The sequence below is a fragment of the Semicossyphus pulcher genome, unplaced genomic scaffold (genome assembly GCF_022749685.1).
Source record: "Semicossyphus pulcher isolate SPU_LCO1_2020_fin unplaced genomic scaffold, fSemPul1.0.p SCAF_12, whole genome shotgun sequence".
Taxonomy (NCBI): Eukaryota; Metazoa; Chordata; class Actinopteri; order Labriformes; family Labridae; genus Semicossyphus; species Semicossyphus pulcher.
In genome coordinates, this window is record NW_027211626.1 from 29,939,253 (window position 1) to 29,955,714 (window position 16,462).

The 16,462-nt window shown below is 39.1% G+C and overlaps 1 protein-coding gene across 1 annotated transcript; it reads left to right on the forward strand.

The window, feature by feature from the left end:
* The first annotated feature begins 9,461 nt into the window (after positions 1 to 9,461).
* LOC138589051 (neuroblast differentiation-associated protein AHNAK) lies at positions 9,462 to 16,369 on the forward strand. Its single transcript, XM_069659330.1, has 5 exons — positions 9,462 to 9,545; positions 11,686 to 11,767; positions 11,860 to 11,971; positions 12,106 to 12,281; positions 12,772 to 16,369. Exons 2-5 carry the CDS (start codon positions 11,765 to 11,767, stop codon positions 16,045 to 16,047), a joined length of 3,567 nt encoding a protein of 1,188 aa, XP_069515431.1. The 5' UTR covers positions 9,462 to 9,545; positions 11,686 to 11,764; the 3' UTR covers positions 16,048 to 16,369.
* Positions 16,370 to 16,462: the final 93 nt, after the last annotated feature.

Genomic DNA, 16,462 nt, shown 5'->3' on the forward strand with positions numbered 1-16,462 from the left:
CTTCTGATCTGAGTGAATCCTGTTTGTGATATTGAGTTTGCGAACAATACACAAGTTATTTGAAGTGAGGTTGTGTCACATCTTCTTGCTTTTGTGTGTTGCTTCAACAAAGCAGTCAAAGAATGTGTCACCTAGTAAAAATGCACGATGCATACTTGAGTGTTTATTGAAAATTCCCGACCCGCATGCCAACTGAGGAATGTGGTGATAAGACTACTGGCTTCCTATGTCTTCAGAACAGTGTCGAGTATTTACACCTGTCGGCCTGAGTGCCTGAATGCAAGCTTCTAGGGTGTTGAAGTGTGCAGAACAGGATCAGTTCTTTCATTTTACCAACGTCAGATTGACTGTGTTCTCCTCCTCAGGTCTGTTTTGTTGTTTGTGTTTATGTCAACATGCACCTTCATCTGAGTTGAATGTCCCGGCAGGTTAAGCAAATGTATCAGATGAAACCGTTTACGCTCTTGATCAACTGATATACATAAGTGGTTCCAAACCTTTTTGTCTGATAAGCCTTTAAATGAAACTGTGTATACTTGTCCTTGTTTTCCCAAGTGATCATTTTCCCTGTCAAAATGGTTATATATGCATCATTTTAAAGGTGGTTTTCAGATATTTGTTGTTAACATTTCTATTAGCCCTCCGCTAAACCTGCCAATTCAAATAATCTAACGACCACTGTGTATCAGTAACCTGTATACTATGTATATGGGCTTTTTAAACTAGTAATGGTTGCTGTGGTGTAGAGGTGTCAAAGAAGACGGATGAGTACAAAGTGAATTTTATTACATTAGTCATCCCACAGTGTTGCTGTGGGGCTGAATACCTGAGCTAATCTGGATACCTGGCATGCTTCAGTCGCAATTTCAACCAGCTCCATTTATTGCACAAGGGCCAGTGGCTGCCTTAACCTTGACACGCTTACTAGTTAAGACAATCTACAACATGATACTTTTTAAGGACAGGTGAAGAGACAATGACAGCATGTTCCTTGATGTACAATACAGTTGTACTTTTGTTGCTGCTGTAACAAATGATCCATATATGTAGGTGAATAATTTATATAACAATGCAAGATGACACAAAAATTAAAAATAGAAATCATGAGGACAATCTTGGCAAAGACTGAATTCAGAGCTCCGGGAACCGCTGAAAACATTTTTACTTTGATGCTTTAAGATGCATCAAAGTAACTCAGTTATTTTGATATAAAGGACTGGATGAGCTCCACCTTGAATTGTTTAGCTGCAATTAAAGGGGAGTGAAAAATGACACATGATTAGGCCGCAGGTGTAAAATTCAAAAGGGAACATGCATTCGAATAAGGTCACAGGTAGTCCATGACAAAAAGTTTTGCTCTTGCAAAAATGTTTTTCACAGGATCTTATATTTCCAATATAAAAGTAAACTAACTACTAATAATTATTTCACGTTGCAGTTTTAGGTCAGTTTATATTTCCTCCTTCATGCTTGTGCAGATGTGATGAAGATAGATTTACGATGATGCAGTTTCCTGTGGAATGCTTATGGAAGTAAAGCCTCTGCTGTGTAATACATACAGAATGTTTGGTATGACTGTTGTACTGGATTACACCAAGCGGAGTGAATGTTACTGGTCCTTCATCACATAAACCATACGCTGTAATATCGAGGTTTTGTGTATCCTACAGTGGAGAAGCTTTAGACAGTACTAGTACGGCTTCTCTGTGACTCCACGCTGCACAACTGAGGGGTAAGAATGCAGTTCTGCAGCATTCCCTTTTGAACACATTACATGAGTAGAGAATGTATCAGGACTCGTCTCTCTTACTGACACTCTGTTGTTACTACAAAGTCTAAGTCAAACAATGCAAAAATGAATCATACTTAATATGTGCATCATTATATAACATTTACAGGCTAAACAAGACAACTGGCTGCATATACAAGGCAGATTTGTGTAATTATACAATCCGTTGCGTGTGGTAAAAACTGAAAGGACTCAAATCAGGGAGCACACAACTGTTGCAATCCCAGCTGTTTATTTCCGGCTGCTAGCAAAGAAACTGGTTTTCTGAAGAGCTTCGACTCAAACATGAAAGTGAGGCTGGGTTAAAATGCCAGGACGGTGTGAGATAAGAGATTAAAACATTTAAAATGACTGACCTTTTTGGTGGTGGTTTAGTGATTATTTTTGCTTCGAGTTATCTAATACATTCTGGAAAAAACATTAACTTCTGTACACATATTGTCACTTTCATTATATTAAAGACAGAAAGCATTGGAAACCAAGTCGGACTCTGAGAACTTTATACTTCTTTGCTGCTCTGAACACCTACAGTTTGATCACTATCATGTAAGTCTGTAAGGCCCCTGGGTTGGTAGTAACAGGATCATTTATCCATCCATCCATTTTTCTTCGAGGGGGGAGCACACTAAGCAAGGTGACCCAGATGTCCCTCTCTTACACGCTCCAATAATGACAAACTTAACTTTAATGCTACTTATCTTATCTACAAAAAAAAAACTCATACTTAGCTCAAATGTCTGGGTTCGTTTGCACAACTCTCATAACAGCTTTACCAAATACTCAAATGCATCCAGCATTGTGTCAACAGGTAAAGTAACTGCTACAACTGACTTTTAATAAATGTTTTTAAAAAATATCCAAGAATGCATGTTTTACAACTAGAAGTAAAAATGTGTAACATTCTTTCCATCTTCTAATGACATATTTTTGGAAGGAAGTATTTCTTACCCCTGTTTTACCACATCCTGATAGTCAGAGAGGGGGAGGGGTGGTTCAAATGTGTCACTGTTAGCTCACCCAGTCTTTTGGTTAAGTGAATACATTTACTTTATGTAGCCTGACTTCAAAAACAAGGCCAAGTTAAGGCACCATGTTTATTTTTCTGAATTATTGTTTGAATGTAGAAATCACATCATCAGGGTCCTGTCTAACCTACTGGTATCTTACAACACAGCTGTAAAGTGATACACTGGTGTGTCTCTTTAAATACTGCAAATGACGGTGATTTTTACATTATTTTACCAAAGAGTGATTTCACATTGTTAGATGGTTGATTTTAATGTATTTTTACAGCTTAAACTTTATTGTAATAATCTTGAAGATTTTCATTTAAATAAATGTCTATTAAGTCGCTATCTATTGCCGAATGAGGTAACTCAATGGTGATTGAGCCTATGGCCCACTGATGAAAGCCTTTGCATTTACAGAATTACGGACTGGGTGTCTGGTACAGCTTTCGTGGAAAAAATCACAAGTGGCACCCAGTTTGTGACGTGTTTTCCATCACCCAGCAGTGGTTGGTCTGCCAGAGAGGGTAGGCGGAGCTAAGCTGCTGCTTCTCCGGTCTCTGCAAGTGTTGCGAGTAAACAGTAATCTACTATGGCTGAACAAACAAAGACAATATCGATGACTACAGATACAACTTCAACAATAAGTGAAAATCCACTCAGATGAAGGCAAATAGTCTAAAAAGGAAAGTGACCATCAGCGAGGAAAAACAAGAGTTACAACCGGAGCCAAAGGTGGATGTCACACATGCAACACTTTCTGGGAAGTGTGCTCCTGCAATTACCGTTTATTGCCATAGATGCTGCCAAAGAGAGTGAAACTGAGGTTTTCGAGATTATAACAGAAGTGTTCAGATGTTGAAATGGACCTTGGTCGTCATAGTTAATTTTTCTTTTTCAGGTTGTTGTGTTTTACTATTAGGTTATATACACAAATGAGTTCATTACTTTTTGTAGTAATAAGTACAAAGCCAATTTGGACCCATCTGCAGCACTATTAGACACAGAGAAATTCCCTCATGGGAAGTCAGTTGACGTAGCAAAAAGGCAGATTTAAATCTGTCTGGGATGGTTAGATGGATGAACAATTTATTAGAAAGGAAAAAGAGGGCAGGAGTTGAACCTGAGCCGCAGCAGGACAGTGGCCTCTGTGCATGGGCTGCTGATTTAACTGCTGAGCTAAACTGACGCTCCACTAAAGAGGATCTTGACACAAATGCTACTTTATGTGTTTGTATGAGATGCGAAAACGCCGCACCTTATATGCATGTTTGTTGATAAAGATTATGCATAAAGGTCCTCAATATCCTATCTGTTGTGTGAGGATACTTAAAAGTTTTATAGACACACACATCTGACTTTGTATTTTTTAAAGAACCAGATATATTGTCATGCAATTGTTATTCATTAGTAGCCTACTGATAATTAAACTGAGAACGTTTCATGACAATCCAAGACATAGAAGTGCTCCAACCGTGAGTCATGTTATATTGTCTATGGGATAAATGAATAAACAAACGAAGTGTACTTCCATAATCAGGGGTGCCTGAGATAACCCCTCCTGCTTGACACTTCCAGACAGTTCACAGAGGTGATGGATGCGGTTGCTCTTTCAGTTCAATTATTTCAGAATTAACTGATGAACCAAACCTGAGGCAGGTAACCCTTGGCACACTTGAGGTTTTTGAATGAACGAGCTTGTGTCTGTTAGTTTCAGTGCTCACTTGGAGCAGCATAGAGCTGCAGAAAGCTCTATTGCCACATGCTCCACATGCCTTTCCTCACTATGGGCACCTCCAAGCAAATAACATGCTATGCAGTAACCAGAATGACAATGTCTAAGCACTCCCTTATCAATAGAGACGCATATACACAGACTCCCACCACTCCTCCTTAGAGACGCTGCTGCTCAGTTCTGATAGGCTAAAAAAGAATTTTGCTTTGAACTGAGAGGAAGGCCAGCTATGACGGGAATGCTTTTGACTGACTGGACAACAAAAACATTGGCAGTAAAGCCTACACAACATAGTGGTTAAGATGACTGCTGCGAACACATTTGTGCTGTTGTAGAAGTAGTGGAGGTGTGGGTGTCTGTGTGTTTATATGTACATCTTTGTCTTACAGACCCCTGCCTTATCCACACTGTTCCACAGGTATTCATTAAACGGCACAAGTTTGGACCTGAATGAGAGACAGCAAATGAAACATGAATCGAGGAGACTTTTTTTTCTTTCTTTCTAGAAAAAGCAGGCCTCTGCTACCAGACGTGTATCAACAAAATCCCCTCCAACCCCTCACTCCCAGTGCACTGTCACTTTATGCTAATTTGACAGAAAATCCAGTCCTGCATTTCACCAAACTCAAGACTGTCAATTATGTAAAATTATATCATATCATGTAATTCAATTGATGCTAGAAGAAGAGTTCTTTTTACATTTATTTTATATGAGAAACTTTTTACCGTCTCTAACAGTCAGTCTGGAGGCAGATTCACAGTCAGTGCCACTTGCACAGCTTACCTCATACCTTCTATAACTTAACACATCGCAAATATGATGCTACTGTGAAGCTGTACTGTCAGTGCCTGTTCCAGGGCTTTCTGCAGAGCTTAGAAAAGCCGTATTTAAGTGGGCAGATCCATCTACTGGGAATGAACCACAGAAAGTGAAACTATTGACAGTAACCACTGTTAACTTTTGTGTACAGTCATGAAGATTTCAAAGATTTAAACTGGCAAGTTTAACAAATAGCTTTTGAATATTTTTTCCTTCTTTATTCTTCAAACTTGGTCATGCTTGTTTAACAGAATCATTTGAAATAATTCTGGTCGAGGCACAGATGCAAAAAGAGATTGGCACCAGAGATGCCAATCTCTTTGGATTCTCTCTGCTTTTAGTTTAATTGGTGTAAATCTTACCTCACTGACAGAAAATTCACTATAAAATGAATTGTGGTTCCCCAGGGTTCAAAAGGTCCTACACTTTTAACCTCTATATGCTACCTCTTGGAAATGTTAGTATCAATTTCCATAGCTAAGTGGACGATACACAGCTCTCCTGATGACCCAGGGCCAATTTATGCCCTTTTTTTAAACTGCATTTTAGATATTATAAGTTATGGATGGCAGAGAACTTTTACAGCTCAGCCAGGACAAAACCCAGGTCTTACTAATTGGTAAAAGAGATCAGAAAGAGAGACTAAATGTAAAGTCGCAAGCACTGGCTTTAAATCCTTGTCAGCAGGTGGAAAAAGTCTAGGAGTGATCTTTGATTCCGACCTCAGTTTTGAGCCTCATTTCAGGGATATTACTAAAAAGACGATTTATCACCTCAAGAACATTGCCAAAGAGTGACCGTTTCTCTCTCAAGTCAGTGCAGAGACACTTTTATTACCTGTAGAATTGACTACTATAATGCTCTGCTTTCTAAAAACACATGTTACAATTGCTCCAAAACTCAGCTGCACGAGTGCTGAGAAAGACCAGAAAGAGAGCACACAAGTCTCAGCATTGGCTTCCTGTATGCTTCAGGATTGATTTTAAAATGCGTTTCTTGGTTTATAAAGCTCTTAATGGCCATGCTCCTAGCTATTTATAAAATTTGCTTTCATCTTATGAGCCTACTAGAACCCTCAGGTCTTTTGGTAGAGGTCTTTTAATAGTGCCCAAAATGAGAATATAAACAATACATTCCTCCTACCCTGAGTGCTGGTCTACAGGGCAGGGAATTCCTTCTTCCTATCTCTAAGCCATGCCAAAGTCTAAACTGAGGCAAATCTAGCAATGGCAGAGCCACAGGGTTGCCTCTGGTGGCCACGGTTAAACTGCTTTAATATCTAAGAGTCTTGTACATCAGGATGTGTTCTTATCTGGAGCGGGTATGTGGCAAACATTTGGTACCTACAAAACAAGCAGTCCTGACAATCTGCATGATGTTGCAATGTTACATTCCTCCTATCTGAACTAAAGTCCTCTACCTTGGGGGACTGGGAGGACAGAAACTGGGAGCACAAATTGCTCAAATTCATTTACCTTTCTAAGGTCAGGTGGTCATACGCATGCAAATAGGATTGTAACAAAACTCCATCCACACACCCATACAGCTGGAACCAGGTGGGACCAGGATGAGGAATGAAAAAAGACAAACAGTAAAGTTTTTCAACTGTTGGTGGTTTACTGGTGGTTTTTACACAGATTCAGTGGGATGGATTTCATAACATTAGCTATGTATGCCATACGTTTTGTCCATGTCAGAAACAGCTGTTGTCGATTTCTTTATATCTGGCAAAAACACCAAGTTGGACTTCAGGATGAGCTGCTTAGAATTTGGTGTTTAAAGGTCAAAGGTCAAGGTCACTGTTATTCCTGAAAAACGTTTTTTTTTTTTTTTACCATTTCTCCTATGACTTTTATTCCCATCCCATTCTTGTTCAGCTGTATCTCAAAACCTGGAGGGAGTGTCCTGAAATTTGGTTCAAATGTCCACTTAAACTTTAGAATGATTTATTAGATTTTGGCCGTCAAGGGTCAAAGGTCAAGGTCACAATGAACATACATTCACCCTATTCTTGTGTAAGTTTTAACTCATCAATATGTAAAGGGAATACCATTAAGTCTGGTTAATGGTTATTCTTTAAACAGTTTCATAATGTGTCAGGGATCTGGAGGAGCCTTTACAAGTATGAAATAATAAAATGCAGGGTTATGTAGTATGTAGTGTTAAAATATTAGATCTGGTGTTTTTGGAGCCTGGCCCACCATTAAAAAAAGCTCCAAATGAGTATATAACTGCCTCTCCTGTCCTTTATTTGAACTATGCCTTATTCTTGTCATCTCTATCTACATTTCATCTACCATGGCCCTCACAAGTAGCAGAGGAGCTTTTGCAGAGTGGCTGTACATTATTTCTCCCTCCCATATCATCAGTGTTCTGTGACTTTAATGTAGGACTAAAGCACATCCCTTACATGCCAACTACCTCCTCTCCTCCTCTATAGTTTCTATTGCTCATAGTTCAGCTATCGTCTCACACTAACACCCTTTTCAATCTCTCCTGCGCACAGTCATCACATTGTCTTAATTGGGCTGATGGGTTGGGTATAGTGACTCACTCTACGTAGCTTGGTATGCATCCTGGTAAGGAGAATGTTGAAACAGTATTATCGACAAAATAACTGAAATACCTTACAACAGAAAGCAAGTCGTGTTCGCTGAATGCTTTTCAGGTCTGACAATTTACCACATCATTAAATCAAAGTGTCTTTGCACAAGAGGTACCTTATTGATAACAGCGAAGTACTTTTTATTCCTTTACATTCGTATTGTGTTTTATAAGATCATTTATATTATTTCTCCCTCCCCTTTAGATTGTGGTCATGCTGGTTCTTTATATGTTATTAAAATTGTCTTCTGCTCAATAACTTCTGTAGTACAGCTGTCACATAACTATAGCAGAAATAACGACTGCAATACCCTCCTGAAGTAGGGAATGAAGTGAAGAATAAAACTGCAAAGAAAGTACTCAAGTGTCTTAAATCTTGTCCTTAAGTGTGCTTTAATGTCTACCATACACTTCAAGACACCCGCTCACATCTAAAGACTTTAGTCACAGACTATAAGATATTGCAAAGGATGGCTATTTCCCTATGACTACAAAGTTCATCAATTTCTGCCAAGTAAAAACAGAAAATGTAATATAATATCAAATGTGTTGATTTTATCAGAACATCCAGTCGAGGAGAGAGGAGGGCTGCATTGTGGAGTGCAGTCCAAACAAGTGCTTAGTAGGTTAGTTGGTGTCACTGAAACTGCCCATAGGTGTGAATGTGGGCGTGAATGGTCTCTGTGTGTCAATCCTGTGATTGACTGGTGATCAGTCCAGGGTGTACCCCACCTCACACCCAAGGACAGCTGGGATAGGCTCCAGGCTACGACTTGAGACTGGCTTGTGACTTACTCCAACTCTAGAGATGCAGTCCCACACAATAAAAACACTACATTTAAGACCTTTATTGAACATTTGTGTTACTTCTGTTCTGGATGATAATTGTTTATGTGTAAATATGTGAGCAGTTTAAGTGAGACACATCCAACCAGAAACTAGTATTGTTGGACATGCCATGAAAAGATTGATTGCCCATGCATGTCTGTTAGGTGAGTCCGTAACCTAACAACCTGACAACAATATTTTGATAAATGACCATGAATCAGTTTACACAAATCTCAGCTTTTCATGTCCAAATTTTATACTCTTTATGAATTCAAATAAATAAGTTATAATCAGGACCTGTTGTTTAAGAAGAAAAGTGCAAGAAAAGCTATAAAAATGTGTTCAACATCAAACAGACAGCTGCAAAATGGAAGCGAAATGAAGTATGAAGTGTTTGTGTGAGAAACATTGTTGCCACAAGTTTGTTTCTTTGTAAACCTGGTTAGTCCTGTTAACAAGGAGTGGTGCGTATCTCTCTTGTGCTTTCTAGTCAGGTATCGGCTGCCCTGCAAGTCACTCTCTACGACATAGTTTAAAGTCAAGGCGTGTGTGTGGGTGTGTGTGTGTGTGTTGTAAGGGGAAAAGTGGGCACTATGAGAGGCGGTGCTGATGCGGCCTAACCTGTTCTCCTGGCTCGCTTTACAGGCATTTAACTGGCTGATACATCCCGTCCTGCCTGACAGAGCAGCAGTGATACACTGAGGAGGACACATCTCTACCTGGGCTTTTCTTAGCTGCAGACGTCACTAGCAGCAGCAAACGGTGAGTCCATTGCATATCACAATAATAATGATATTTATAATAACAACCTTTATGTATGCATATATTATATTATTGCACTTTTCATATGTCCTCTATGGACTCTTTTTAGTTAATATTAAACCCTATTCTGATATTTTTTTGCTACGAAAAATGTATTGTTGAAATGTAGGTTGTTTAACACTTAATATCCAGGAAGCTTTTGCTTTCAGGAAAATAATTAACATATTTTAATACATATGCTACTACTTTCATTGAGGTTGAGACACATTTTCAGAAATGCTAGTTATATTGATCTAAGAAGAAACCTGATGAGTGCTGTTGAAAATAATGTAACTTGTAAGCAGATGTACACTGATTTTAAAGTGTAAAGTTGTGGGTCCATATTAATGACACGTATTGGAATATCATAATGTCTTGTTGTTCAGTATAAAGGGTTTTAATGTGGAGGTTTGATGCGTCATGGCCCCATTGCAATGTCATAAATGTCAAACATCTAAAAGCCGGTCATCATAAACGAGTTCCACTGTCTGGCATTGAGAGCTAGTGAGGTTTCAAAATAAAACACTTAGACTGTAAGTGGAAAGATATAATGCATATTATTTTTATATATACTCTTGCTAATAAACATTGCTATCAATGTGGCTTGCGGTTGTCCTGACAGGGACATACCAAACCCTGCTGTCATCTCCCTCACACCCTGCTGATGCTGCCAACCTGCTTCAGAGGGTACACCTGTTAACCACACAGCTCTAATTACTTTTCTTCTTACTTTGAATTGCTGCTAATTTATGGTTTGGGGCCCTAACCCACCACAGTTATTTCAGTTTTCATTATTAATACTATTTAAATACAAATACAAATAAGGATGAAGCAGATTGGTAACCTGTTACTAAATACCGTACATGTGCAAAGTTGCTGATTATTCAGTCAAAAATCTGACAGTTATTCAGTTGTTTGTCTACTTAAAGACCGAATTAGCTTTCAGGCAGCGCCTATTTATGACTGTTGCATTAACAATGATGGGTGTTGACCGAATAATATTACGCCTTTATAGCTTAATTGAACAGTTTGGATGTTAGTAGAAGAAAACATCACTGATTCCTCTTTCTTGAGACTTTTTTCTGTTTTGCAACCTATCATTGCTAAACTTAAAGCCTGCTCTTTTTTACTTATGCAAATATGCTGAAAGTGCATTACATTAGTGTTAACATGTGAACACGATGGGTGGTTGGGGTGTGGTTGAAGGAAGGGCTGTGCATGTGTGTGTGCTGAGCGGATTGGCATGCCTGTCAGAATGCATCCAAACCAACTGGTTTAGATGCATACGTTCCCCTGAACAAGCCTGGCAGAGGCTTTGAATTCCTGAAGTGTGAGGTTATATGATGTGTGGGCGTCGCTCCCTCAGTCTGGGGCAGAAAATTAACAAGCTGCTAATAGCAGGTGAAGAACTCCCAGCATGGCAGGGATGTATTGGTAAAGAGAGAGCTATAGACAGCCGATGGAAATGATTTACTACTGATTTACTAGGTCTACTGTGTGTGTTCATCCGGGGTCATTTGTTGGGACGTTCTAAAGTATCTCTTGGAAGTATACAGCAAGTCAGAATAAATTTAAAACCGTATATTGAATCTATGAAATAGTTAAACGGCCAAATGTGGGGAATATGTGTGTTTGAGCTGTAGTACTTGTTCTTCTTTTTTTTTACCTTTAAATTAGGTTTTAACTGAATCACAATTCACCATCTCTCACTTCCTTAAAATTCCTTTTAGGCATTATTTTTATTATTAAAAAAATAACGCAAAAAGATAAAACAAAAAAACCCAAAACAAAACAAGTTGCTGGTCACATTCTTTGCAAAGACGTTGCCATCTTGATTAACAAGTGAGAGGCTTTTTTATGAACATTGATAATGGCTTACATTTATATGAGTCAGTATGTAGATAGTTCAATTGTAGATACATGAGACTGCACATAGTTAAAAACAATAAAAATATATGAAAACATGTTGAAAATTCTGCATCTTCTATCAAGTACATAGTTTAGGTATGACACATTATTTAAGATATATCAATGTAATAAAAACATGTAATAACTGAAGTTGCTTTTCTCTGTTTTTTTCTTTTCTTTTTTTTTTTTACAGATATTTTGCAGGGACTGGACTTTCCATGTTTTGTTCTGTATTTTGGTGCAAATGTGGATGTAAATAAACCCAAGCAATAATGGTAAGTACAAACATACAAATTGTATGTGGCAATGTGTGAAAACAGTGCTCTGGAGTCTAATTTTGTGTATTTTCAATCACATTTAAACATAGAGCATGGACAGAAGTATTTCAGAAAGCCTAGTCCTGGACGACTCAGCCGATGGAGTCGTCATTAGAGGAATCACTGATGACAAAGTTGCTGCAAAGAGTGGCCTGCAAGCAGGTAAAGAACAACACAGTGACAAGTTAAACTCACATGTTTTTCTTTCTGCAGTTAGAAAAGTTTAACCTGTCTGTAGATAAAGCATTTGAAGAAAACACGGAATGCTGGTCCTGAGTTGTTTCTACCTGTTTTAGGGGATGAGATTGTTGCAGCCACTATACATCTAGATCACCTCAACAAAAATGAAGTGCTGAACATCCTGAAGGTCCTGGAGCCGTATGATAACAACATGAAGGTTCTGACAAAGAAGGAACTGAGCACCAGTGCTGGCCTTGGCTCCTTGGGATTAGGGCTTAAAGACCCTGCAGAGGTACAAATTTGTGGTTCACCAAAATAAAAAACCTCTAGTGGCATTCATCTAATCTCTGTAGATAGATGTTTTTCTAGCATGACAAGGTTTTGAGATTATTATTTCAAACCCGATGCAATGGAGGTAAATAGCATTGCATTTTTGGAGGTCAAAGCCCAGAAATAACATTTAATTATTGTGAACAGTTTTTAAAAGGGTATTTTTCCTCATTCTTGAGTACCTTCCTGTCCTAAACGAAAACTTTAAACTTGAACACATAAAACCGAAACTATCTGCCAGGCTATTATCAATATCATTCTATATTATTTAGGTGTTAATGTTGGTTTCTGAGGCCACCTTTAAAGACCTCAAAACGTGTTAAAGAAATCCTATCAAAAGCAACTTCTTCTCCACAGTGACAATAGTAACTGAAAAGTATAAGCATGCTTTTTATTACAAGAACTGCTTAATAGGATGATAACCTACTCTGTTTATTATTTATCACCAACAGATGCTCAACCTAAAGAAGAATCTGTCACTGGATGCATCAGCTGATGCACCTAATGTTTCCCTTAATGGCCTGGGCAGAAATGTTAATGCTGGCCAGGGGCTGGAGGGTGAAATTAGTGGTCCCACTCTCAATGGAGACCTTCCCAATCTCAGTACAAATAAGCCATCAGCTGATGCTGGGGCCAAGTTCACTCTGCCCTCCCTGGGACTGACTGGACCAGATGTAAAAGGAGATCTAGATGGCACCGTCAGAGCTCCTGATGTCAGTGTCTCAACTCCCCAGCTAAACACTCCAAGTGCCTCAGTTGGCATTGAGAAACCAGGTATCAAAAAAGGCAAAGTTAAATATGATCCCCCAAAATTCACGATGCCACAATTTAATATGTCTAAACCCAAAGCAGAAGCAGACGTTTCAGGGGACATAGATATCCCAAAAGTGGATCTGAATGCTGATCATGAGGCAAACTCAGGAAGAATGAAGTGGCCTTGGAAGAAGCCCAATTTGCATTGGCACAAATCTGACCCGAACTTAGATGCACCAGAAGTTCCAAAAGTGGAGGGTGGTATAAATGGCCCAAATGTTGACACTAATTTGCCTGATCTAGACAGGCAAACCCCAAATGTTAATGTAGATGCTCCATCCCGCAAAATCAACTGGCCTCACCGGAATTGGAATAAGCCGAAATTACATAGTCCCAAATCAAACTTCGACACGAATGCAGATTTAAACACACCCAATTTAAATCTTTCAGCTCCAAAGATTGAGGGTGACATTATTGTACCAAATTCAGACCTGAAAATCCCAAAAGCTGACCTTAAAGGCCCAGGTTTAGATGTTCAGAACCCAGGCGTTGACATTGATCCTCCATCAGGAAAAATTAACTGGCCTCATCTGAAGTGGAAGAAACCCAAATTTCATGGCCCCAAAGCAGACATGGATCTTAATGCAGATGTAAGCAAACCAGATTTTAATAGCTCTGCTCCTAAATTTGATGGAGATATTACCACACCCAAAGCTGATCTTAATGTTGAAGCACCAGATGCTAACATTGATGCCCCATCTGGCAAAATCAAATTCCCAACACTCAAAAAGCCCAAGTTCTTGCTTTCTGGGAATGGGAAATCACCAGATGTTGACCTTGATTGTGATGTACCTAATGTTGATGTTAATGCACCAAATGCAGACATTGATGCTCCATCTGGGAAGTTCAAATGGCCTACTCTTAGAAAGCCAAAGTGGTCAGTGTCAGGTCCCAAGGTTAATGGTCCAGATGTTGATCTAGATGCTGATGTCTCTGGTCCAAAGATTGATGGTGAGTTAAATGTCCCACATGCTGACCTGGAAGACCCCAAGATAGACATTAATGCTCCAGATGTTGGAGGTCCATCTGGAAAATTCAAAGGGTTAACCTTACCCAAATTTGGCACACTAAAAGGTCCAAAGGCTGACATCGATGCTGATTTGAATGGACCAAAATTAGACCTTAAGGCACCTGATTTGAAAGCACCAGTTGGCAATCTTTCTGCGCCAAAAATTGAGGGTGGGATTGAGGCTCCAGACCTTAATGTCAGGATGCCTAATGCTGATATCAAAGGTCCAGATGTGGACGTTAAAAGTCCAGATCTCAGCCTTGACTCCCCAGATAGCAAACTGAAGTTTCCTAAATTTAAACTTCCAAAATTTAAAGGACCAAAAGTAAAGGGTCCTGAATTGGATGCTGATTTAAAAGCACCAGACATTGATGCCAGTCTTGACTTACCTAAAGTTGATGTGGATGCACCTAATGTGGACCTAAAAGCACCAGATCTCTCCCTGTCAGCAACAAAAATCAAAGGTGGTGTTGATGCACCAGATCTTGACAAAGATATTTCTGGAAAATATAACATGCCTGACCTAAAAATGCCAAAATTTAACATGGGAAGAACTAAGACTCAATTACCTGATGCAGAACTTAAGACTCCTGATGTCTCTGTTCCTGATGCAAATATTAAATTGCCTACAGCTGATGTCAATGCACCAAACTTAAATGTTTCTGGCCCCACAATTAAAGGAGATCTCAGTTCATCAAATTTAGACCTGGATGCTGGTCTCAACACAGATGTTGACCTTAAGGCCCCCAAATCTAACATCAGTTTGCCAACGATTGACATGAATTTGCCAAATGCTCATGTAAAGGAAGCCAGTCTGGATATGCCCAAAGCAGACTTTAAAGGACCTGATGCACAGTTAAAAACACCAGATCTAGATTTTGATTCAAGTCTTGGTGACTTTAAATTGCCTCATTTCAAACTTCCAAAACTTGGACTATCAGATACTGATGTAGAAGTTCCCAGTGGTCCTTCAGTTAAGTCTGGAGTAGAGACACCACAGGTCAACATAGCCACTCCGTCAGCAGATGCCGACACCTCGGTTCCTGCAGTAGATTGGAGTTTACCGAAGGTGGAGGGAGATATTGGAGGATCCAAAGTAGATGTGGAAACTCCAAATGTCGATGCCAATATTGAAAAGTCAAAATTGCCACATTTCAAGCTTCCCAAATTTAAGTTTCCAGGATCCAAAGTAAATGCTTCAGAGGTTGATACAAGTGCAAATCTTGAAGTTCCCAGTGTTGAAGGAGAACTCAATTCTCCTGATGTCAGTGTGTCTGGTCCTGAAGGGGGCATAAGTCTCAACAACCCTAACCTGGGAATCACAGCTGAAGCAGATGCTGAAGTTAAAGGATCTCCAAAAAGTAAGCTGAGATGGCCCTTCTCATGGGGACGAAAGTCAGGTACTGATGAGGAGGGAAGTGGTGTTGAGTCTGACACTGATGTCTCTAATACTGAGGTGGAAGTTCCTGCATTCAAATTCCACAAACTGCCCAGAAACAGCATGGATGGTGTTGAAGGAATTGCTGATACCTTAGGCTTAGCTAAACTTGACACTGATGCAAAAGATTATGTTGTCAGCAAAGGGGTCCGTTTGCCAATAATAAATGCAACATCAAAACCTGGAGAAAAGATTGACATTATGCAGAGATTAAAAATGGCGAAGGAAAAAGTACCCTCAGTCAACTCCTCACCAACTGAAGCAAAAAGTGATCTTGATCTGAAGCTTGTGGCCCCAAGTCTTGATGTCAATGCCTCTTCAGAAGCAGTTGATTCATCTTTGGTGAGAGGAGGTACTTTCAAAGTAGAAAAGCCAGCGCTTGCAATTTCGACATCAGAAAATGACAAAATGTCACTGGGCCTCTCCAATATGCTTGGCCTTAATATCAAGGATTCAGATGCTGACTGATTCCGAGGCTTACATAATTAAGTCCAGAATCATTGTAAATACATGTAACTAAACCACTTAAAGGCTTAGTCTGTGACCTTTTGGAGAACTTAACTGTTTAATTTACACAAATAATGCCAGCTACAGTATCCGTATTGTGTAATAACTTTCAGTAGCCAACAAAAGTTTTTATAAACCATGTGTATATTCCTGTTATTTATATAAGCTTTCTTTCTAAACATTGTTGATTTTGAAGTATGTTACTTATTGAATATGTGCCTCAGTATTGCATGTGATAACATTGAGCTGTTTAGGATTTTGAAAATCGATTTCATTTACCTAAACATTTTTTTAAGATAAGTTAATTTTGTCATTGAATGTGTTTGTTCAATAAATATATACTAATATAATGATATACTCAATATTCCTGTCATTC